The 26647-nt window shown below is 40.6% G+C and overlaps 1 protein-coding gene across 1 annotated transcript in view; it reads left to right on the top strand.

Annotated features, from left to right (window-relative positions):
• EPHB1 (EPH receptor B1) overlaps nt 1–26647 on the top strand; it is a 251330-nt gene that overhangs the window by 153136 nt on the left and 71547 nt on the right. Inside the window, exons 4-5 of the mRNA XM_075201569.1 lie at nt 10808–10963; nt 18256–18591. Of these exons, the coding sequence (XP_075057670.1) occupies nt 10808–10963; nt 18256–18591 (492 nt within the window). The remainder of the gene's footprint in view (nt 1–10807; nt 10964–18255; nt 18592–26647) is intronic.

Raw genomic sequence — 26647 nt, 5'->3', positions numbered from 1 at the left:
TATGAGGGATAACAGCAACTGGGGGCTCAAGTGTGAGGGATACCAGGAACTGTGGGCACAAGTGTAAGGGATACCAGGAACTGGGGGCACAAGTGTGAGGGATACCAGGAACTGGGGGCACAAGTGTGAGAGATAACAGGAAATGGGGGGCACAGGTGTCAGATAACAGGAACTGGGGGGGCACAAGTGTGAGGGATACCAGGAACTGGGGGCACAAGTATAAGGTATACCAGTAACTGGGGGCACAAGTGTGGGAGATACCAGGATCTGGGGGCACATGTGTGAGGGATACCAGGAACTGGGGGCACAAGTGTGAGGGATAACAGGACCTGGGGGCACAAGTGTGAGTGATACCAGGAGCTGAGGGTACAAGTATAAGGTATACCAGTAACTGGGGGCACAGGTGTGAGGGATAAGAGGAACTGGGGGCACAAGTGTGGGGGATACCAGGAACTGGGGGCACAAGTATAAGGTATACCAGTAACTGGGGGCACAAGTGTGAGGGATACCAGGAACTGGGGGCACAAGTGTGAGGGATACCAGTAACTGTGGGCACAAGTGTGAGGGATACCAGGAACTGGAGGCACAAGTGTGAGGGATACCAGGAACTGCGGGCACAAGTGTGAGGAATACCAGAAACTGGGGGCACAAGTGTGAGAGATAACAGCAAACGGGGGCACAGGTGTGAGAGATAACAGGAACTGGGGGGGGGTGGCACAAGTGTGATGGATACCAGAAACTGGGGGCACAGGTGTGGGGGATACCAGGATCTGGGGGCACAGGTGTGTGGGATACCAGGAACTGGGGGCACAAGTGTGAGGGATACCAGGAACTGGGGGCACAAGTGTGAGGGATACCAGAAACTGGGGGTACAAGTGTGAGTGATAACAGCAACTGGGGGCACAAGTGTGAGGGATAACAGCAACTGGGGGCACAAGTATAAGGTATACCAGTAACTGGGGGCACAAGTATGAGGGATACCAGGAACTGGGGGCACAAGTGTGAGGGATACCAGTAACTGTGGGCACAAGTGTGAGGGATACCAGGAACTGGGGGCACAAGTGTGAGAGATAACAGCAAATGGGGGCACAGGTGTGAGAGATAACAGGAACTGGGGGCACAAGTATAAGGTATACCAGTAACTGGAGGCACAAGTGTGAGGGATACCAGGAACTGGGGGCACAGGTGTGGGGGATACCAGGATCTGGGGGCACAGGTGTGGGGGATACCAGGAACTGGGGGCACAAGTGTGAGGGATACCAGGAACTGGGGGCACAAGTGTGAGGGATACCAGAAACTGGGGGTACAAGTGTGAGTGATAACAGCAACTGAGGGCACAAGTGTGAGGGATAACAGCAACTGGGGGCACAAGTATAAGGTATACCAGTAACTGGGGGCACAAGTGTGAGGGATACCAGGAACTGGGGGCACAAGTATAAGGTATACCAGAAACTGGGGGCACAAGTATAAGGTATACCAGTAACTGGGGGCACAAGTGTGAGGGATAACAGGAACTGGGGGCACAAGTGTGGGGGATACCAGGAACTGGGGACACAAGTATAACGTATGCCAGTAACTGGGGGCACAAGTGTGAGGGATACCAGGAACTGGGGGCACAAGTATAAGGTATACCAGTAACTGGGGGCACAAGTGTGAGGGATACCAGGAACTGGGGGCACAAGTGTGAGGGATAACAGGAACTGGGGGCACAAGTGTGAGGGATAACAGGGACTGGGAGCACAAGTGTGAGGGATACCAGAAACTGGGGGCACAAGTATAAGGTATACCAGTAACTGGGGGCACAAGTGTGAGGGATAACAGGAACTGGGGGCACAAGTGTGGGGGATACCAGGAACTGGGGACACAAGTATAACGTATACCAGTAACTGGGGGCACAAGTGTGAGGGATACCAGGAACTGGGGGCACAAGTGTGAGGGATACCAGAAACGGGGCACAAGTATAAGGTATACCAGTAACTGGGGGCACAAGTGTGAGGAATAACAGGAACTGGGGGCACAAGTGTGGGGGATACCAGGATCTGGGGGCACAAGTATAAGGTATACCAGTAACTGGGGGCACAAGTGTGAGGGATAACAGGAATTGGGGGCACAAGTATAAGGTATACCAGTAACTGGGGGCACAAGTGTGAGGGATACCAGGAACTGGGGGCACAAGTGTGAGGGATACCAGTAACTGGGGGCACAAGTGTGAGGGATACCGGGAACTGGGGGCACAAGTGTGAGGGATACCAGAAACGGGGCACAAGTATAAGGTATACCAGTAACTGGGGGCACAATTGTGAGGAATAACAGGAACTGGGGGCACAAGTGTGGGGGATACCAGGATCTGGGGGCACAAGTATAAGGTATACCAGTAACTGGGGGCACAAGTGTGAGGGATAACAGGAATTGGGGGCACAAGTATAAGGTATACCAGTAACTGGGGGCACAAGTGTGAGGGATACCAGGAACTGGGGGCACAAGTGTGAGGGATACCAGGAACTGGGGGCACAACTGTGAGGGATACCAGGAACTGGAGGCACAAGTGTGAGGGATACCAGGAACTGGAGGCACAAGTGTGAGGGATACCAGGAACTGGAGGCACAAGTGTGAGGGATACCAGGAACTGGGGGCACAAGTGTGAGGGATAACAGGAACTGGGGGCACAAGTGTGGGGGATACCAGGAACTGGGGGCACACGTATAAGGTATACCAGTAACTGGGGGCACAAGTGTGAGGGATAACAGGAACTGAGGGCACAAGTATAAGGTATACCAGTAACTGGGGGCACAAGTGTGAGGGATACCAGAAACTGGGGGCACAAGTGTGAGGGATAGCAGGAACTGGAGGCACAAGTGTGAGGGATACCAGGAACTGGAGGCACAAGTGTGAGAGATAACAGGAACTGGAGGCACAAATGAGGCATAACTTGAATTGTTGCCATAACTATGTTGAATAAAACTGGAGGCACAGGTTTGAGGCATAATATGATCTGGGGCACATCTATGTGGCATAGTATGAACCGGGGGCACTATTGTGTGGCAGAACATGAATGTTTATTTCTTGCACCCATTACTATTAATATTAAAATAATATTAGTGTGAAAAAAGAATAAATCATTTAACAATTTATAAATATGTATATATGCACAGTAGTCAAAGAGGACATTTAGTAGTGGCAGTATGGGAAATGTAAGTGAATGGAATTGATAGTTTTACCATCACAACAGTACCCAGTACACTTTGATCACTATATATATAAATATATAAGGGAATTTAGACTGTAAGCTCCAATGGGGCAGGGACTGATGTGAGTGAGTTCTCTGTACAGCGCTGCAGAATTAGTGGCGCTATATAAATAAATGGTGATGATGATGATGATAGATATATAAATATATATGTATATATATATATGGCACAAATGGACTTGAAAAGGTTTTTGCCCATGCACTGATAGAAAAAGGTTGCTGACACCTGTAATAACCCTTAACAGTTTTTTATATTGCAATTCCTTATTCCACAAAAAAATTAGCCAACATTAAGGATGTGTTGTTCTTTATCCAGACGGTGTGAGTCTGTGGCAAGGAGAGGGTTTTCATCTATGTGTTTTGATCAATAAGAAAAGATCTGGAGAGGTTATCGTCACAGAGGAAGAGCTCGTCAGATTGTCAAGAAATCAACACTTGAATTACTTGGAAGGATCGAGATGTCAGTGAGGACGACGTGCTTCATCATCTCATTGATTACTTGTACTGACTGTGTACATCCTATCATGTCTCCCGTCTATAGAAAAGCAGCGTCAGGGGCATTGATGCCTATTTCTGGAATAGTGTAGTCACCGAATTACTCAGTCATGTCTGCTATACTGCACTACTGCTTGTTGTTTGGTGCTTTGTGAAGTTATAGATGCAGCTATAAATAAGTACATGAAGGGCAGACTTGTGGACAAATGATGCAGAGCGAAATTGAGAAATATAGGTAATAGTTGTATAGTACAATTATCGCAACATAAGATTGAGAAACGCAAGTGGCATAGCATACCATTTTGGCCATACAGAGTAGACTTTATTGCATTATCGTAGATACACTGCTTGCAATACAATTTTTTTTTATCTGTAAACCATGCTATCCCTCCTTTCTTCCAATGTGCCTCTCTTCTTTGATATATATAAGTTTTTACTTACTTGACCCCCCCCCTCTCCCAGAATGTCCTTCCTAGTGGAATGAGTGGGATGTGGGAGCCTCCATGATGCAATTCACAGGTGATCGCGTCACTTTGCCTCTTCCCCTGTTCATGACGAAATGACACTATTCATGGAATGCCTCTATCCTCCGATCTTCCGGCAGGGGGCAATAAAAAGTCAGCAAGTTTGTGTTTATTATTTCCTGTCTCAATTTCCACATGACTGACGTGGTAATGTGAATATGTATAAATGCGGAGTGAGGTATATATGCTTCTCATAGTGTATTATATTTATCTAAGTAGAAAATATATACACATAAATGTTATCTCACATTCTTGACAGTTTTCTTGTTCTATGCAGATTTATGATATGTGGATTCAGCACGTTGTTGTACAATTACTCTGCTTTTTACACCTTATCAAGGCCCTCACTTCCTAAGTTAACAATTAAGGTTAATATCCTGGGTCAGGTGGGCAGGGTATCTGTGAGCATATTGTATACACAGTATGTGGTTGGACTGGATGGTATCTGGCTGACACAGAACACTTTCTCTGTGACTGGCTAGAGGTAAGGATATTGATCACTTTTATGTTTTAAGTAAACAGGGTTATGTACAGTCAGATGAGCAATGAATATTAATATGTTTACATAGAACAGTGACCGCAGTGCATGCGAGAGACCTCAAGTTCACAGACGTTAGTCAACAAACCCTGGAATATAAATAAAATCTATCTCTTCGCCAATATATGTATAGCCAAGCCAAAATATCCATGGCAGTGTCCAATTTGAATAAGACTTGAAGGGATGCGTCTTACTGTGCCACAAATACACTGAAGGTCATTTCTGAAACACCAGAGGCGTACCATGAGTCACCAGCGCACCACACGCACATAACACTTGAGAGCAGCCTCTGCAATATTAATATTTAACATCAAAGTCCAATTTCCTACCACTTTATTACCACCCCTTTCAATTAAATAAAGATTCCAGTTTTTCTACTAAAATATAATAGGTCATAGCCTCATTTATGACTTAATTTAAAACATGAGGGGACATCAGGATGTTTTTTGTTATGTGTCACTTTTTTGTATGAATTTTATGATATAGCTTGGCAGGAGCCTGAAAATATACATCTCCACTGAAGAGTGGTGGAGAGTGGTCCTAAGCTCTGAGTGAGGTCTATTCGGAGAAGAAGCACATCTGCACCAGACTCATTGCCACCTATTCTAAAACAGCCCCCAAGGAACACTGCAAAATAAAATAAAAATAGAATGAAATGGGCAGGAAGCCACCTCCACAAATTCCCAACCAAACCCAGCCTGGACTGGTTTCCACTAGGACAGGGAGACAATAAGCCCCACACAGGCTCCAGCTCCAGGCTGGTCGGGGCAGTGATGGTGCCTCTATAGGGAATACATCATATCTACATTCGTCAGACGCTACAACTTGCATGTGGAAGAAGTTAACCAAGCTAATTCGGGTTAAAAAATGCTCCAGACAGTTTGTTGTAGGGAAAAACATTTCAAGCAGTATCCCACCTTATCCCGTACATCCCAATTGTGCCCATCTGAAGAAACTAGTTGAAAGGAAAATGTAATACCATACTTACCTTAATTTTCATTTCTGGGACCAGAACATGAGAGTGGGCACATGGTCTCCCCATTTCTTTGGACCAATTCAGATTTGAGGTGAGTGGGGAAGTGCAGCCTTTTATTTGTTGTCTCTTCACCTGGCAGTCACTACCATGTTTTGTACAGGAAAGGAACATTACATTTATCATCATCATCAACATTTATTTATATAGCACCAGCAAATTCCGTAGCACTTTACATTTAGTCTGGTATTACATTTTTCTCTTTATTACTGTTTAATCATGGAAGTGCCCAAGTGTTTGTTAGAGCTAAAACGGGAGCAGTCTGTGTATCAGTACATTGATAATTCTGGCAGCTGGTTTGGTAGCATTTGAATATATGCCAGTGGACTATTATGAGGTGATGTACAGTGGTGTATTTCCACAAGTTGTACAATTATCTCTTTATTTTCTTTTTCAAACTATTGCTGCATCATTTCCACCAATAGATTTTATATTAATAGATTTTCTCTTTTCCCGAGAACGTTTTAGCTGAAATTTACCAGAATGTGGTTTACTATGCAGTTTTCAAACCACCATACATCACATGCTGTAATAAAACGCAAACCACCTTATTTAGCAATATGTGGTTTACATGAAATTGCATACAATCTGTGGCATTTTGATAACACCCGAACCACATGTGGTTCTTAGCAAACCGCTGGTTTTCAATCCAAACCGCATGGTAAGATCACGTTGTAAGCAAGTGTGCAGTTTCACAGTGTGGTTTTCAGTTGGCTCAGAGGAGATGCAAGATGGTGACCTCAGGGAGCGCTTAAATAGCTCGCCACTTGCTCATTATCGTTCATAGGAGCCAATTTGTGCTTGAAATCTGGAGTTTGAAATAATGCGGGAGCTCAAAGAGGAACAATTAAATGCACAGGTTTAATAAGAAAAATAAAAACTGGAGATGTTGCCTATAGCAACCAATCAGATTCTGGTTATCATTTATTTAGTACATTCTACAAAATGACAACTAGAATCTGATTGGTTACTATAGGCAACATCTCCACTTTTTCAAACCCACATTTTAGTAAATATACCCCTAAGTCAAGGAATAGGTTGTGATTCCCAGGCCCTCTAAAAACTTCCTCACAACAACTCCCCGTGTCTGTTAAGTAAAATCTTCTTTTGCGATAAACAATAAACCTGTCAAAAATCTTTCCTGTTAGTACTTTTTAAATTCAATTTCATTTTCTAGTTCCACAATCTGTTCACAAATAAAGTCACACATAGTTTTCATGTTTCATGTGTGAATGTCCCTGTTGGTTGTTACAAATATGACATTACTTAGCTGATCCAGTTGTATGAATTATTGCAGTAATTCTGTTGTTGTAATTCTCCAATTGAACATATTTCGCACACTACGCTTATTATTATGTAAACCGTAAACTTCCTATTTTTACATATGAGTTTATTGTAGTAAACCTGCATCTCTCAGATATTATGGAACTACATATCCCAGCATACCACGCCAGTCAGTTGGGATTTGACATTCCATTGGGTACCTATGTCTGGCTTATATATATATTGTATGACTGTGTGGATGGGGTCTTACATAGCTAATAAATATACAAAATGAAAGCATAACTTAAAATACAGGAAAATAAATATGTATAGGTGGCAACCATTAAGAATCTAAACGATGCACAAAAAGATGCTCTGTTCTAAAGAGCTTACATTCTAATCACACTACAGATGATTTTAGTAATTTCTGATCACCCTGTGACTTGTTTCGCTCATGCACAATCCCCCACCCTACCTTTTATTTGCTATTCAGTCGCTGCACTCCATTATGGTGTTTAGAAGTTGATAGCCCCTAATTGTGACTGTGAGAGTGTTTGTCTGTGTGTATGGTGGGACAATCGCTTTACCCAGCCCTAGATCTATAATGAAGTAGTAGTATTCAGTGCCAGTCTACCTGCTTCTCTGTGCTACTAATTAGACCCTGTATGCCATTCTGTATGTATTTATTTTCAGTTCAGCTGTTTCCTTTTCTATTATGATCTCTTAAGGTTTTTTTTTAAATACAATTATCTTTACAAATGTCATGTAAACCCTTCAAACAAGCATTTTCCAAGCGTTGCCTTCCTGTCACTATGGGAATACAGCCATTTTAACAGTATCTTTCTGCTGCATGAAAATGAAACAGAAAAAAAAATGACACAGCAGTTTTTAGGTTGTTTTGAAGTTTTGTTTTTTTTTTAGTTTTTTTTAACATTATTATTTTAATGAGTTTCTGAAAACAGAATTTTCTGACAGATAAGAAGCGCTCATTCCGCGCTCCTCAGTCTGCACATTCCATTACCTCAGATATTATTCAATACTGCTTCTTTTCTATGCAGGATGCTCCTTTGTCTGCTCTTCTTGGCAAGCAATATAATCTACAAGGTACAGATAATTGTAGCGGTAGAGCTTCCTGTATGTCCCTTTAATGATGTCACTGATTATGACACAATGGTGTCACCACACCGACATCTCTTAGTGTTCCCATGTGACAAAGGTTGCGATTCTCATGGTCATCACACTGAATCATGCTCACCATTCACAGATCACAGTGAATACATTGTTACAAATGAAGGAGGAAATATATAATTGCTGCTATGACACCAGCTTCTATGTACAAGAGAGAAGGTGACTTACTAAGAAAGTGCAAATGTGCAGTAACCCATACTAACCAATCAGACATTTGCTTTCAATATCAGAGCAATCAAAGCTACTTGCTGATTGGTCGCTATGCTATGCTCATTTGCTGTTTATAAATGAACTATTATTAACCCATATACCCCATTACTTTTTTTTATTGTTTTTTATACTTGATCTTAGCTTGTAGCAAACAGCTTATTGATACAGATGTATACAGTAATAACACTATAAATAATCCAGTCTTATAATATACTACTTATTATTAAATCATAGGAAGGCCAATTCATTCATAACTGTTCTGAAGACAATGTCTGGACAGCAGTGAAATACATTTGTTCGCCAAAGCATGAGAAATGTTTTGGTATTTCCTATAGTCCATCATAACTAAAGAAATCCCACACTGTCTCTTTTACCTTTGTATAAGAAGGTGGCACAGAGGAGGACATGTGCCCTATGCAGCGAGATTCTTTCACTTTTGTTTTTATCAATGTCTCATCGTGTCTGGCCATACAAGGTTTCCTAACGGAGTCCTTGAGTATTACCAACAACCCATCACAAACCTCCCATTTGCATATGTAGTAGAGTGTTACCCAACTGTAATCCTAGCTCAGAGGACAGTACCGCCTTGTCCACCATTGAATGTCTCTGCCATATAATAATTATTCGGAAGCATTGCGAGAGAAGAATAATTTAATGCCTATTCAGTACATGTTGTTAGATGTGACCCCACGGTGTCCTTGCGGAGGGAGCTAGGCTGATTTTGGAGTTGTGAGCTGCGTCTATCTTGATGGGGTTAAGTGTCGAGTGGTTGTATGTTTCTGATTGGGATAAGGAAAAGAGACTGCACTCCCCATCTCCTCGGTGTCAGGATATGAGTCTCCTTCAGGTAACCAGGAGAAAGGAAATTAATAGAAGCGGGTGGAATAACCACTTTTTCAAGCAATTTCCTTTTGGAGATATGGTCTCTCTAATCTTTATTGAAGCCCTTTAACCTGTCACTCACTGTTCCTTTCTAGATATTACCAGCTGAGGAGGGGAAATTGATTGCAGTGTTGTGTGTTAGTGCTTCTGTTTGGATTTGTTTATTTCTGCATTCTGCCAGAATCTGAAAGTAGCTTTTTATGTTTTTACTATAATCCTGTTTACTATAACACTGATCTTGTCCTTAAATTATCCCCCATCACCTACAGACAGTAGAGTTGCCATTTGTTTGACCTGAACCAATATCACTGTGAACTGAGCCGATCAATACACTATCATTCTTTAGAGTATTTATGGGAATGCAGACTATTGGTTTAATTACTGACATTACTGAGATATGAGGCACAATATTGAGGGGCTAAAACGTAAACAGTCAGTGGTCAAAATTTCTGCCTGCGACAAATACACTTTAGATACTGCCTCATGTCCCTGTGATGTCTTTAGTTCCTAGAGAATTGTTAGGATGAATGTTAATTAATATTTGTTTAGCTCACGTTTCCTTGGTATGTAAGCGACAGGAGTGCTTTATGTTGTATGTGTGTACTTTATGTCTGCTGATATATATATATATATATATATATATATATACCACCTGTCTTTTTCCCACACTCCCCATCTCTAAGTAATACTACGCCGTAAAACTGACATGGCAAGTTAAGAAAGTCTATATTAATGATCATTGTTACACAATGACAGATACAATGGTTTCCCAACTACCAAGGCCAGCCCTTATCATGGGCAGCAATGCTCCACCGACCATGACAACCACCTGCTGTTATTCAGCACACATAACTAACGGGTATCACCACCAAGTACAAGTAACCTTTTCCATGCCAACGTAGCTACAAATCACTGTCAGTACACTTACCACTGCTATGACCACCGCCCATGACAATTCTCTGTAGTCTTTTAGTCCTGAGACAGAGAAGGTCGGCAGATGGCAGGAAGCAGTGAAATGGTTACAGCACAGGTCTGTTATGTGCATTAGGAGACATATTTACTAAGTAGTGTTAAGTCGCAATACATGTTCTAGTGTTGACACAGCCAGTAGAGTGGAAATCAATAGAAACAGAAGCAAACATATCTTGGGCTCAGACTGTCAGATGCACCTGCCTTACTCTGATGCCGTCAATGAAACACTAGGATAACTGACTGCTTATCCATGTTCAGACACCACCGTCTGACTTTTACTGACCTTCAGGCTATCCGTCTAGATGTAGCCACACTTGGGAAATGTCAAATGCATAACTCGGTTCATGTCTCCCACCTCATTTACTGACCATTCTTCTACTGTGATTTTATTTTAGCACAGCAATCAATTAATATATGAATTAATGATTGTTTTCTGTTATGTTTTTTCTCCCCAGCCTGTCCAGCTGGCATGTTTAAGGCCAATCAAGGCTTGGGGATATGCGCACCATGTCCGGCGAACAGTCGCTCCACTGCGGAGGCCTCGCCAATCTGCATCTGCCGCAATGGATACTACCGAGCAGACTTTGACCCAGCAGAGGCAATGTGCACCAGTGAGTATTATGTCTGATCTACATCAAGAACCTGTTTTTGAACCACAACTCTGTTCATACTCTTCCACCTGTGATTATATGTACATTGCACAATTAGGCAACTTGTAGCTTTACAGTTTTTGAACTAACAGTTATAGAAACAGCCAATGAGGCCCAGGTTGCCCACACCTGGCTTAGTCAGTTTCTAAGAATACAATCTTACCTTGATACAATCAAATTTAAAATGTATCAATGGACATTTATAGAGCTTTAATGGGGACCATTAACATATAGCTTGACAGGGAACGATATAGCCAAAAGCATTATTTAACCAGAGCATACAACATGAGCATAGCTCCATCTGGACTCAAATCCAAGTGTTTCTCAAGATACGTTTCGATCTGAATCTGTCGGAAAACAGTACTTGCCATATGTAGTGCCATAGAACAGGCAGCAGTATACGCACATGCGTATATACAATAAATGTTCACATCAGAACACATACATTTTTTTATTTCAGCAAAAGCTGAAATAACAGTTGTTAACAGTGTAAACATTTCTATTAATATTTATTTTTTAAATATAAACTATTTTTGTTTACATTTCTTTTTATATTGATTACATAAATGAAGATTTCATTACAAACTGACCTGTTATGCAAACTGACCTATTACATATATATATATATATATATATATATATATATATATATATATATATAAATATAAAATGTTTTATAATATATCTTAGTTGCAAGCTGTTGTTATGTGATAGCTACTGACACACATACATGTACTTTTAATTCAAAGACTATGCTGTGTCAGTCATTACTATCAATCAGCAATTACACCTGACCTGTCCTGTAGAAGTTGTAAAAGATACGGATGAAAACAAACGTACTTATGAAAAACACAGAACTAGAATTGGCCACATCTGCGTTGGACGCTCTTACTGTTCATGGCCTACCTTAGTTCGCCTCTTACATCTCCCTTCCTGCCTCTCAAGTAGGCGGTCAGGTTCTTTGCATCCCAACATGAGTTACATGCTATTGCGTTCATTGGCGTAAAGTCCATTTCTAGGTATGCGCAGTACGGAATAACCCAAGATACACTACACAAACGGACATACGTCTGAACATAAATCAGGCCCATTCATTTTCCCTCAAGGGCTAGTGCACACTGACTACTTCAGTCAAGCAGGGTTGTGTTCCGTTTTGTTTTGAGAGTAGATAAGAAGAGAGATTCAGTGCTGCTCTAAAAATCATTGATCCACATATGAGAAAACTCCTGCCGTGTATGTTCCCTATAATGCAGGGCTAACATGGGAAAAAGGGGAATCTCTTTTTCTTTCACGTTGTTGTGTCCATGTTCATCCTGATGCCGTACATGTGCAATGTTCTTTCTTAATAGGGTCAATGATCTCAAGTGCACTAGTGTCTCTCTCCCTTATACCGGACATAGCATAGGCAGATTAAAAATGCCTTGTGCATTTAAGGCTCCATGGTAGACGGAAGGGAAATGCTGACCTGCCAGAGATCATTGATCCCGGTGAGAGGATCACCACTTGCTGTTATGGAAGTGTGCATATAGCGACATATGTGGACATGAAACAGAAAGTACTTTTTTTTTTTCTTTTTTTTTCTTGTGGATCCAGCGTTATGTGAAGCCTCCTTCTGCGGGAGTGGTACTTTTCTCAAAGGAATCAATGATCCTTAGTGTGACCTTCTTTCTCCTACATCTACTGACAGCAAAACGCAACGGATTAAAACCACCCGTGTACACTGGCTCTTCAACTAATTGTTGTTTGCCTCATATTGGTTGACCTTAAAAGTCTCTAGGGGTGGTCGTGCCTTTAGGTCACAGTTATTTACTGGAAGTACTGTTAGCGATTGTGCCAGTTGATTCTATACCAGTGAACCTGTCTGGCTGCTGGAGGATTTAAGAAGTATTAAGCACTATAAGATCGGTGCAGTCTCATGTAGAAATGGTAGCACCATTGGGGAGAGATAGAGGGGTGCGGGAGGTCGGTGATTACTGCTTTTTATTCTACTGATTTTTATTTACTGGACATGTATCTGCCTTGCAAGCTGAACTTAGAGCTATATTATAAATTGTTCTTGGGGCTGTATTATATACTTGTGCTGGGGCAGCTTTTTATACTAGTCATTGGGCTGCATTTCATACGGATCATGAGAATGCAGCAAATAATAATTTGGGACTGCTTTATATACCAATGTGGTGTGGTATTGTACCTTGGGGCTAGATTTACTAAGCTGCGGGTTTGAAAAAGTGGGGATGTTGCCTGTAGCAACCAATCAGATTATAGCTGTCATTTTGTAGAAAGTACTAAATAAATGAAAGCTAGAATCTGATTGGTTGCTATAAGCAACATCCCCACTTTTTCAAACCCGCAGCTTAGTAAATCTAGCCCTTGGTCATGGTGGGACTGTATCATATACTGTCATGGGGCAAAATTGTGCCTTGTGTGTGTGGTCCCAGTATATAACCCTTGTTGCTCATTTTTAATTCTGGTTGGAAATAGAAAACCTTAAAACAAAGACGTGCTTGTTTTCTTGCTGATATTAGGAGTATAGCTGGTGTCTCACAAATGAAACATATTTATTATCTCTCTGAAATCCCCTCCTGACCTTATTTCATAGCATTGTACGATTATCAGGGAAATGAATTTACAAATTTGCCATCTCACATAACACCAGAGACATCTTTTTTCCTTTCTATCCCAAAAGGTTACACCACAGCGTTCATGTAATATTAATGATATTATTATTACTTTGGGACTTGCGAGAGCTCATTGCAGGTTAACTCTGATGATGCTAGAAAGGACATAGCAGAAGTTATTTATACTCAAATTAAAAGGATAGCGATTAATCTGCAGTTACAAGTCCACCTGCAAATTTCTAGTTGAAATAAACAAATGAGTTCACCGACAAGGAGTTGCCGACAAGCCCTATGGTGGGCACGGATGAAACCTTCCTTCAAAGCCAGAGTGTTCTGGACAAAACCATGTGGCAATGCAAGGGGTGAAAATGAGTTTATTATTTTGCGCATAAGGAAAATACTGTCTGTTTTTGTCTTGTAGCACACAAATACTTGTTAGCTTATTTGTACACTGCAATTTAACGTTGATCTAGGACATGCACAACCCAAATATAAATTTGCCATCACATTTTAAATTTGCCTCCCCCTCCAATGCAACATGGTTTTGCTTGACTTACTTACTTTTGCTTAACTTTCCTTAATGAATCAGGCCCAATTTCGTCATTACAGGATGGCGATGACAGTTGGAAATCATTCAAATAAATTGCTGTATTATTTGATTAAGCTTTGTTAAATGTCTAATGTTTGTGATATAATTATTTTTTCATATTTTGTCTATTTTTAAACTGGGCTTTCCGTTCTACTGTGCATATCGGGCCTATTGCTCAAATGTCCCGGTTATACAGTTTTAAGAAATTACACGACAATAAATAGATATTTTCTGAAAAGAAAATCCCACAGAAATAAACAGAATAAATAACTGCAGCAGCGTGACAGTCTCTGAGGCTGATCTCTATATTTTAAAAATGTTTCTCTGAGGAGTTAGTGGAATAATTACTGACCCGGGCACTAGGGAAACACTCAAAACATGACATACCTGAGTTGTCCGTTTTGAATTATTCATATCACACTTAAGTGTTGCGAAAATGGGTAAAACCACGTAAAAACTAAGGTACACTTTAAACGTGGTACAGTTATCCATTTTTAATGCATTTTCCTTGTACTTTTTATGTGATGCGCTTTTAACAGTACACTCTATAGTATTGATAGCACGTATTAGGATTTGTCAAGCCAACTGCATGTTAACCCATCCCCAATAAGCAACAAATGTCAGACATCATGTTTCTTTTTTTTACTAATGTTATTCCTTCTGAATCTGCCTCCTTCCTCATCTTTGTATAAAATGCTACAGAGATTATAGAATGCCTAAAAATAACATTTTATATAGATGAAAAAGCCCTAAACAAAAGCTTCCTGGTACAAATGACTAATCATTGCGATAATAAATAATAATTAACGTTGAGAAAATGCAAAGGGTCATAGGCAGACCCCTTATATTAAGTCATACTTGCCAACATTTCATTTTTTTTTCCCGGGAGCTGCTAGTAGGAGGCAGGCGTGTAGGGGGTGGGACCCCCCAAAAAATCGCGTCATTTTAGCCCCGCCCCCGTCACGTAATGACGCAAATCGCGTAATTTTACAGTGGGGGTAGGGCCAAATGCCGCGATTCCCGGTGAATCGCGGCGTTTGAACCAAATTCTGCCCACTTCTGGGCAGATCAGGGAGATTGCCACACTCTCTCGGGAGTCCGGGAGACTCTCGCAAAATGCGGGAGTCTCCCGGATGTTCCGGGAGAGTTGGCAAGTATGTATTAAGTGGAGGATTACGGAGTTTGTTAATAGCCGTTTAAACATTGTACATTGAATAATTCTGGGATTAGTTGAAAATACCAGATTATTTGTTGCTATGAATGATTATAGTGTTAGAACTATAATATACTATATGTTTGTATATCTGTGATGTCAGACATGTCGGTCTGACAGATCAGGCAAATACAATAGGGATCTTTTGGGGTTTTTTGCTTTACGTTTTAGAAATGAACATATATACAATACAATAGCGGTTTGTTTTGGTCCATAATGTACAGAAGGTATTAGGTAACATTTAAAAATACACGTTATACTTCATCAATAAAAAGTAAATTGCCAACAGAGTTAACCACTTAATGTCATTCCATTGCTTGGCTTCTCAGAATCTTAAGCTCAATGTCGATACTCTACAGGTGATGAGTGGTACTTAGAAAGGATTAATAACAGCAGCATTCTTTAGAAAAAATAATTTCTGAACTCACCATCAAACTGTAAAATATATATGAAAATAATCAGAATAGTCTATAACAACCGGCAGCTGCAGATGTTCAGCTTACAGCAGATTTAGTCGTTAATGGAAAATATAGCACTTTAATGAAAAAGGATTTTTGCAGAAGCTTTTCATTGGAATTTACAATTATCTGGGACTCAGAATAGGTGACGCTGACCCAAGATCCCTCAGTCTTATAGTCAATCAGTGTCCTAAATCCACTTTAACCTTGGACTTATTGAGCAAAGAGAGATGCAGGAGGTCAGCTGACATATCTTGGTCCTAGGAGGGATGCCTGTGACAGACACAGATATCAACCTCCCTCAAGAGCAAAACAAGATATGAAATTTTAACGTGCCCGGCCTCTCAAACGGCGGGAGTGCGTCTTTCTTGTACATGGTAACTGTGGAAACGGATTCTAGAGTGCCTCACAAAGTGGTTGTCATAACGTGATTAAGTGACATGGTACTCGAATGGCATAGCTTTGACGGTTAACCCTTCACAGCCCTGACGGAAAAATCCAGCAGGTAGCAGTGTTCAGCCATAAACACTCACGAGTACACGTCACCTGATGCATTCACTGCAAACCAGGAGGCCAGTGCTGGAAACAATGATGTAGTAGCATCAGGTCACAGTGGCACCGCGGTCTGAGGTATTTTACCTCAGCCATTGGCTGTAATGGCTGCGCAGCTGACTAAATAATAGGTCAAATGAAAATTATATTAAATTATATATATAAAAAAAAAAAAGATAGTCCTACATTCACTAACTATATTTTAGACTAGCGTATTGTAAACCATTTTCCTGGGAATTGTATCACAGGATAAGAACAATGCATTTCTTATTGTTTATTTATTTAGCGCCAATCATGTTACGCAGCCCTGTACAGGGATTATGTCATCATTTACATCAATCCCACACTCACACACAGACTAGGGTACATTTTTGTCAGCAGCCAATTAAACTACCAGTATGTTTTTGGACTGAGGGAGGAGACCAGAGCACCTGGAGAAAACTCATGTACACTCGGGAACATACAAACTCCACACATGGCGACTAAAATGGAAGCACTAGCTTGCAACGAGGTACTGTAGATAACAACGTGATATTATTACAGTACAGGTTACATAAAACGTCAAACGTCTTAGCTTCTGTCATTGTATGGGAACTCAAAAATGGAAAATGGGGAAGAAGTGCAATTATCAATTAATTTAACATAAATAAAAAAATAATACAATTAAAGGCTTACAATGTAATACAAAAATACTACAATGAACATCTGAAAGTCTAACACTACATTGTAAGCCAACATTTCTCAAAGACACGGGAGATGAAGGAGGAGGAGGGAGCATTATGGTACCTGCGTGTAGAAATAGCAAGTACATCATGTCAGAGACTATAACTTTATTGCATTGCTAGTAGATGTTTGTAATGGAATCCAAACAGAAGTGATAGATACAAATAATATAAAATAATATAAAAACATGTTTCTGCCTGTGATACTGTAATAGCAGGTAGGAAATATATTTATGGCTTTTACACAATGGCATTGAACAACAGCACTTGTTAAAACCGTAGATAGAATCTTATACTCTGTCCACACTTTTAACAGAGTGTTCAAAGCATGTTCTCTAAGCCTCCCTGCAGCATAGTGTATATGCATATGTACTTACTGAGTGTTTCATTAGATCCATTATATTGTATCGAACACTAACATTCATGAACGTTTCAGGTAGTGTTCAAATTGGTGCAAATCTTTACTTGTGTCAGAAAGTGTCCTTACATTTGCTGATTACATTTTGTAATCTATTGTCATTAAAGTCCATTTACCAGGCTTTAAGAACGTCATGGAATGTGTAATATTAAGTCTCATGTTAGAGCATGCTGAGTTGTCTGCAAGAATTGGATATAATGGCTATGTTAGCTCTTAAAGGACATTTCTACCTTTGCCGTATATTTTTAGCATGAGAACCATATTTTACTTCTTTTTGGAGCTCTCTCATATCCCTGATTTTGGTTTAGTTATAACCTGAGAATGGCCTTGTTCTGAGCACCCTGTTGGCCACCCCCTATAAGCTTCACCTGGTTTGACTATCCCAGCAAATAGTTTCTCATGCTTGAACTTTTCAACGTAGACAGAAGAAGCAACGGAGTAGGGCCAACACATTATAGAGCAGCCAAGATAAGGTCATCTTCTAGTTCACCAGTCACATAAGGATCACAAACTGGGGGTCTGTGGTAGATCTGAAAATTAGGAAAAACATGTCTACAGGTGGAAAATGTCTCGGCTCAAAATTTGCATTTTCTTTGTCCATGTTGTGCATGGTATATTCATATCTTTGATTCTCATACATTCTTTCTGGCAACTGTTCCTAAAATCTGTGATTTTGTCCTCAGGTGTTCCTTCTGGACCCCGTAATGTCATCTCTATAGTGAACGAGACATCCATCACCTTGGAGTGGCACGCACCGCGTGAAACTGGGGGCAGGGAGGATGTCATCTACAATATCATCTGCAAGAAGTGCCGGTCTGACCGCCGGGGCTGCTCGAGGTGTGATGACAATGTGGATTTTGTTCCACGGCAGATGGGCTTGACCGACACCCGTGTCTTTATCAGCAATTTATGGGCTCACACCCTTTACACCTTTGAGATCCATGCTGTGAATGGAGTCACCAATAAAAGTCCATTTCCACCCCAACATGTCTCGATCAATATAACCACAAACCAAGCCGGTGAGTTCATGATTTCACCTGCAGTTTATTTGATTTCTTTTACCATACTTACCCAGGGTGGGTTGTATAGTTTACCGGCATCAGCTCCTGTATCTGCATCCGATTAAGTGTGCAATCCTATTGTTGAAACACAACATTAACTACAGCATTAAACACAATATTAAATGTGTCAGCTTCTCTGCTGCATTAAGGGTTTACTGTCTGAACAATTTATCTGTGGTTGGAGCTCCACTGTCTGCCTGCCAAGGTCTTTCGGAAGATGTATAAACACAAACTACTGCCTGTTTAAGTTCTGCTTCCTTAAAGTAGATGTCTTAAAATCAGCCTTAGTGTGTGCATAACATGCACTAGAAAGCAGCAGAAAATGAAATATCATTATTTTGCAAATAATTTTATTATCCTACAAATCTATCCAGCATGATATGTGTCAACAATATGAGTAACGGATAATCAGATGCACATAGCCATATAGAATAGCACTGATCGCACTTTTAAATCCAGTGCCTGCATGTGATTGCACATACAGAATAAATATTTCTGCCATGAGTGGCATGCTACATACACCTGTGTGGTATTTTTTTGGTGGGAGTTTAATGTTTCAGAGTGTATCCAATCAAATAAAGTGTATTTTATTGAGCAGAGTGCCTTGATGTCATTGGCTTTCAACAGAGTAGAGTGAATAACTTTTCATGCTACTCAGTTCAACCTGCTGACATTGACCATATGACACAACAATGGGGACTAGAGGAAGACGGGTGAAAATCTGTCCAATGAGCTACTAGTTAGATCAAGTTAGATACACAGTGCTACCAAGTGTATCTAACCTGTGGCGCTCCATTACATTTTGCAATTGTAGTTAAGACTCAAAATAGCATTTTCTATACATGCTTTTTACAGTATGTGAACATTTTGTTTTTTGGAGTTTTTTTTTTTTTTTAAAGTTACACAGATGAGAGATTGGCAAGCGGGATTATCTACGTAATGCACATAAATATACATTGTACAAGCTTATAACACAAACTCATTGACAACGCTGTGGCATACAGCACTCCCACAGGCTTTAGGAAGGTACGGCAGATACATCGATATAATCTATAATCCATTATGATTTAACTGCATTAACACAGCAGCAGGTAACACGATAATTGGCAATTTTTGAGAATGCATAAATCTGTGCCTCTTACTGGATTGTTGCCAGTGATCACAGCAGGATTTATATAGAAGCTTTTAGAACTGAAGCACACGCCTGCACCATTCTCCTTCACCTCCAACCTATCTGCGTCTTATCTCCCCAGTCATGTTCTCCAATCCAACATCCATCCAATTTATCTAGGACTTTGTCGTCCCTTCATATTTTTATTTGTGTCACATACATAACTAGTTTCAATATCCATTAATGCAAACACATCCATCAAGTCCATTCAAAGCATCTCAGCGTAGCCATTTATCTGTTTTACATCATGCAACTGCTTCACATTCATACACATTCCCAGCTTGATTCCAGACATCCATCTCTCAATTAACTTGTGTCTGTCCTCAGCCTGTCCACTCCATTCAGGCTCATGTCAGCCTAGATTTTTGGAGCCCCGCATGCAAATCATGTAAGACCTGAAGGATGCTAGAACCTTATTACTAAACTGTGCTTAGCTTTCACACTTTGTAAGTTCTACTTATTTATTGTGCCTTTGTTGTATAGTTAACCTCTTCTTTTCCTGCTGACAATTTCAGTTCTCGCAGTTTCATACATGTATCAGTGATAGAACCTTGGAGAATGCTAAGTTTTGCAATGGCAATGAAAAACGTGTTGGAGACCCCAGTTTGGATTTTAGCATCAGCTTATCATCATCATCATCATCATTTATTTATATAGCGCCACTAATTCCGCAGCGCTGTACAGAGAACTCACTCACATCAGTCCCTGCCCCATTGGGGCTTACAGTCTAAGTTCCCTAACACACACACACACACACACACACACACAGACTAGCGTTAATTTGTGAGCAGACAATTAACCTACTAGTATGTTTTTGGAGTGTGGGAGGAAACCGGAGCACCCGGAGGAAACCCACGCAAACACGGGGAGAACATACAAACTCCTCACAGATAAGGCCATGGTCGGGAATTGAACTCATGACCCCAGTGCTGTAAGGCAGAAGTGCTAACCACTACGCCACTGTGCTGCTCATTGTAACCATAGACAAGCCACTTAAAGCTATATTCACAAATGTGGCGGAAATAAGGTTTTTATTTCTTAAGGGTCTTTCCTTGGCGGAATCTTTCGATCTTTTTCCTCTCCGTCTAATTCACATATACTTGCCTTCAGTTGTACCGCCAGAATTGTACAAATGTAAGTTTAGCGGTTAGCGGAAGCTCTGGTAACAAATTGCTTCTTTGCCATATTTGTTTTCATTATTAGTAAATATGGCTACTGATCCCCTGTTTTTATCATTCATTTTTCCATCTAAAAAGTTGGCAGATTTTGCTGTCAAGGGGCCTGATTCATTAAGGATCTTAAATGAAGAGGAATCTTATTTCAGTCTCCTGGACAAAACCATGTTACAATGCAAGGGGTGCAAATGAGTGCACATAAGTTAAATACTGCCTGTTTTTTCATGTAACACACAAATATCAACTTTAAATTTCAGTGTACAAATAAGCTATCAAGTATTTGTGTACTACATGAAAAACAGTCAGTATTTAACTTATGTGCAAAACAGAATGCTAATTTGCACCCCTAGCAATGTAACATGGTTTTGTCCAGGAGACTGAAATAAGAATCCTCTTCATTTAAGATCTTTAATAAATCAGGCCCAAGGTGTCTATAAAGCTATTGATGTTATTTACATTATGTGACTTCAAGTTTTTATCCTTAACACTTTATGGTCATTTCCTATTTGATCTTCCAGAATACGGACTTCCATAAGTGACACGTGCCATTTCTTCATAATCTTCCACTGTTATTTATCTCTGACAAATTTGTTTTTCAAACTCTCCAAAACCTCTGGATTTTTATAATTATCACTTCTAATCACAACACAAAGTGAATCTAGAACTTTGAACCAAATTGATTCTCTCTAGAACCTGCAGCAAATAAATAGTAAACATGGCTGATGGGCATTAATTTAAAGGGTCTTGGTGTGGAAAGATAGCAATTTTCATTCATTAAATGCATGGAAACTAAAGGGGCATGACAGAAGGAGCATTGAGAAACGTTACTGGTGATCATGATACCTGTAGGGAATATATTAGGAAATATTTTGGTGCTTGACCACCAACATTTACAGCCAGTGCTGATCTGGGTGCCTGCAGTTGGTGCTGATGGATCTTTACTCTATAGTGTAAGTATCTTCTCAGTGCTCATAATGCCCTGGACATGTTACACACCATGGTGCCAGAATCATAGATCAGTAGTGATATTAGCACTGATGGCCACTTATACCAGTGAGTTACTGTAAGGATAAGTGATGCTAAGGGCTAGATTTACTAAACTGCAGGTTTGAAAAAGTGGAGATGTTGCCTATAGCAACCAATCAGATTCTAGCTGTTATTTTGTAGAATGTACTAAATAAATGATAACTCAAATCTGATCGGTTGCTATAGGCAACATGTCCATTTTTTCAAACCCGCAGTTTAGTAAATATACCCCTATATGTGTTACCAGTAACGAGGAGATATTAGGGAAACAGTAAGGGATGGGGAAATATAATGCTGCAGTGTGTGTAGTGGGGATTAGGGAGGTTGCAGAGGTGTACAGGGAGTAGAAGCGATGTGTGGTGTGACTGTGGGGGTTCATAACGGTTTCATCTGTGAGGCCATGGAAGGGTTGAGGACCAGCGGCACAGATAATGGAGGTAGCAGCAGTGTGACTAATGGTATCTGCCTGATGTGTGAATGGAAACTCGCTATTCAGACTGCTGACTGTGTCCTATTTATCAAGCCTTAAACCATGCGGAAAGTGCTGTTTCTTCATGGTTTAGGCATATTTCAGTAAGCAATTTGACACAATCCTAATGTAGGAGATATCAGAGATAGCAATAGCCGTCCAATCGTATGGGGAGACATCGTAGGAGAGGGATCTTTTCCATGAAGCCGACCCTGTGCATGCACGACAGTAAAGACTCAGAACCCTCTGTTGTAAATGATATGGAGTCATCACTGGGACAGCCTCTCATTGGATGTGCTGTCCCGACATGATGAATGGCTCCGATATTTCATCCTTTATTGCTGTGAAAGTGGTGATAAGAGATGAAAATGTACCTGCCATTTTGCCGTGGGTCATAAATAGACCCCTGTGAGAGGAAGGACGTGGGAAGGATAGTGATGCAGTGTGAATTCCTACCCTGGAGGAATAAGTGGATGAGCAGAGCTCATAGTCCTGGTGCCAGGAGGAGTTGTCTGACAGCTGAAGTCAATTGAAGGAAAACAGCCATATGAACACCATCAGGGATAGAAGACATACAAAGAGCCTTGCTTGATTTTGTTTTATTGTGGGTTTGGAGAATATGTTATAATGTGCTGTACAAGCTCCATAAGTGTTAGCCGTAAAAATATAGGTTTTTCCTATCGGCTTATACTGCCAAAGATCTCACACTATAGTCTTATGCATATTGAAAATAATAATAATAATAATAATAATAATAACAATAACAATAATAATAAGCATTGAATAGTAAAAAAAAGTTTTAGTTCTCTGTTTATCTTTGGGATTGTGTTTGTTTTGTTAAAAAAGTAAAGTAAAACAATAAAGTACAAAAGAAACACACATAGGGAAAGAAGGACCCCTTTATCCATAAACCAGAGGTTGAAAAGCTCCATTGCAAGGTTAGGGGTCTCCTGTTTGCCCTCGCCCTCAGTACAAGGAGGTGGCAGCCTCAGGACCAGGCGCGGGCTGGGAGAGGCGTGGCCGGGGGGCACACAGGCGGCCGCATCACATGAAAAGGGATGCGGCCACGTCATTGATTACGCGGCCGCATCCCCTGTCATGGGATGCGGCCGCCTGTGCGCTGACGCGGCCGCATCTGATGTCATCAGATGCGGCCGCGGTGGAAAGTATTGTATTTTGCATCCGGGGGGCGGACGGCCAGCCTACCCCCGGCCCTAATAGCAACCTGACCGAGCGGCCCGGGGGGCCACTGCCCCCCGGGCCAGCCCGCCCCTGCTCAGGACCAGACCACCTCCATTAGATCTGATGGAAAGAGCCCATAATTGTCAACACAACCCTACAAATCTGAGAATCCAGGGTGTTGTGGCCCCATATCTTCCTCTGGAATATAAACATTTCACATCCCAGCCAGAAGACTAGGCCAAAAGCAGTAAAAGTAAAAGTGAGATACATGCTAAAGTGCCTTAAATATCAATGTGGGTGCCCCTTACTTAGTGACTTTTACCCACCCTCCGACTGCTGCCAGCCATCTGGCCAGAGAGAGGACCTAGTCAGCCTGTCCATGATCAGAGAGATCGCCCAATGACTGCAATTCTTGATGTTAGCTAAAATGCAGAGAAGTGATGATCCAGTTGCTGGAGCTTACCGGGTACTCACTACATTATCCATGCTAACCACGCAACAGTGCCATAGCTATGAAGCCTGCAATTAACAAAACAGCAATCAAGTTAAGTGCTTAATTTCGGGAAATTAACATCCTTCTTCAAAAGGATGGAAATAGAAAACAAAAAAGGCGGATTAGAGGAGAGCTGGGTAAACAGAAGACGCGTCGGCTTTGTGCCTTCTGCATGCACTTCATAGAGAGACCTCGTATCAGGGAGGTAAACAAAGCTGACCTCAGAAATGAAGCATTATGCAGAGCTGTGGGGAGCAGGATTGGAGCTTGGAGACACAATCTCATATGATTAGGAACTTAATTCCATAAGATTTGATGACTTCATGTAATGGAATACATATCTGTGAGTTCACCGTGCAGAAGATTATACATCTGCTGTCATATGTGACTTCTGATGGATATTCTAACCCACAATCGTCACATATCATTTTTCTATTAGCTACATTGCTAAACTGTACTTTGGGTTAATTACTTTAAGATAACTAATTATAAGATAATGCCTTCCTCAGTTAGAACGGCATTATAGATATTGTCCTTATGTGTAATTCACTCTTATCTGTGTGTATTCTATGTCTATGGTTTCCTCTAACATTAGCTATCTGGTGGTTATAGTGTTAAAAAGTAATGATATTAAGGGGACAAAGAAATCCATTGCTAAGGGTGCCCCAAATAGCAGTCCATTCAGAATCATGAGCCCATGAAATGACATTTTTAACTGTGTAAATGTTAGATTGCTCAACTTAGAAAGAACACTTGGCTACATTCATAAAAGTGGAGATAGACTCCTTGGGTTATATTTACTAAACTGCGGGTTTGAAAAAGTAGAGATGTTGTCCATAGCAACCAACTAGACTCTAGCTGTCATTTTGTAGAATTTACTAAACAAATGATAACTAAAATCTGATTGGTTACTATAGGCAACATCTCCACTTTTTCAAACCCACCCCCTTGAGCCTTATGCAGAGTGACAATTTACGGCACAAAAATACACAAACAACGGCAGACATGCTTACACCAATAAGTCATAAGCACAATAAAACTTTATAAACATTTGTTTTCTTAGCTGAAGATTACTGAATGCACGCATTCAGTATTAGGCTTCATATAATACTGCAGATGTAACCTTTCTTCTTACGTGCACATGAAAATATCAAAAACATTTTTATTATTGACATAAACACAGAGTCTTACAATATATGTACAAGCGATTAAGGAAGCACCCAGCAACTTCAGAGGTGAATTTGCAATCAGCCTATCAAAAGTTGTTAGCTAGTGCTGGCAAGCATCATCATCATTAACGTGTATGCAAATAATACAGCTGTGAAAGTTATATATGCGTTTGTATTCCGGTCTGCATTGGCTTGCAATTCTCGTCCTTACCGTTCTTGGCCTACGTTCGAACACAATCGTTCCCTCCCCATCACACCTCTTCTATTCATACGCAAGTCTGGATGCGTGCAACTCTGCATAGACGTAGGTACTTGCGGGGTTTTCTTGTGGGCGTGTGAAGAGCGAATTCACGCAATTTACACTATGCAAACAGACCCTACACTGAATGATCTCAAAATTAAAGTCAGGGGCCTAAAGGGAGTTTTTCACCAGTTTTTTGCTGGGGGTATAACTTTTCATCCTTTAAAAAAAGTAACATTTTTTTTTTTTTTTTTGAACAATTAAATTTAGGGGCGCATTTTTGATAAAGAGAAAAACTCACATTTGACTGGTTTCAGCCCATGGGTCAGTGTTGCAAAGCATGTGGACGGGCTGTACAAGTACCGACAATATCCTCCTTTCACTATTGCAATTTCTGGATGGTGATCGCAGTGGAGAATACTTGACGAAAGCCTTTATTTATATTTACATTTAATGTAAACATGTTGGACCTCATTCATTAAGGCACGTAAAACAAATTTATTGTGCATTTTTTTTTTAAATGCACAAAATTCGGGTATACACATGCCAGTATCCAACTAGAAGTGGATCTGAAGAAATAATGCGCTGCAGAATATGATGCCTACAATGTGGAATATAAAGTCCTAGCAGAACACACAGAAAATCAAAAAGTACTCTGTTTATGGTCACCTGTTGATAATATGGTAATTTATTAAAAAACATAAAACAAAAAATCCCCCCCCCATGAAATACATTAAGCATTATGTTATTAATGAGTAATGTACAGAAATGCATTTTTACAGTTGCTGTTGATTACAAACACATGTTATAGCATCCATACATGACCACTATAGAAACATATAATTTTATGGCAGATAAGAACCACTTGGCCCATCCAGTATGCCCATATTTTAACCTATGGTGACCTCAAACTCTATTTGATTCTTAGTTCTTTGGAAGGATATCCTTATGTATATCCAAAGCATCTTTAAATTGTTCTACTGTAATAGCCTCTACCACCTCTCATAGGAGGCTATTCTACTTATCCACTACCCTTTCTGTGAAGTATTCTTTCCTCAAATATTTTCTAAACCTACTTCCCTATTAAA

Source organism: Mixophyes fleayi, chromosome 3 (genome assembly GCF_038048845.1).
Source record: "Mixophyes fleayi isolate aMixFle1 chromosome 3, aMixFle1.hap1, whole genome shotgun sequence".
NCBI lineage: Eukaryota > Metazoa > Chordata > Amphibia > Anura > Limnodynastidae > Mixophyes > Mixophyes fleayi.
This window is presented reverse-complemented; position numbering and strand designations above follow the sequence as displayed.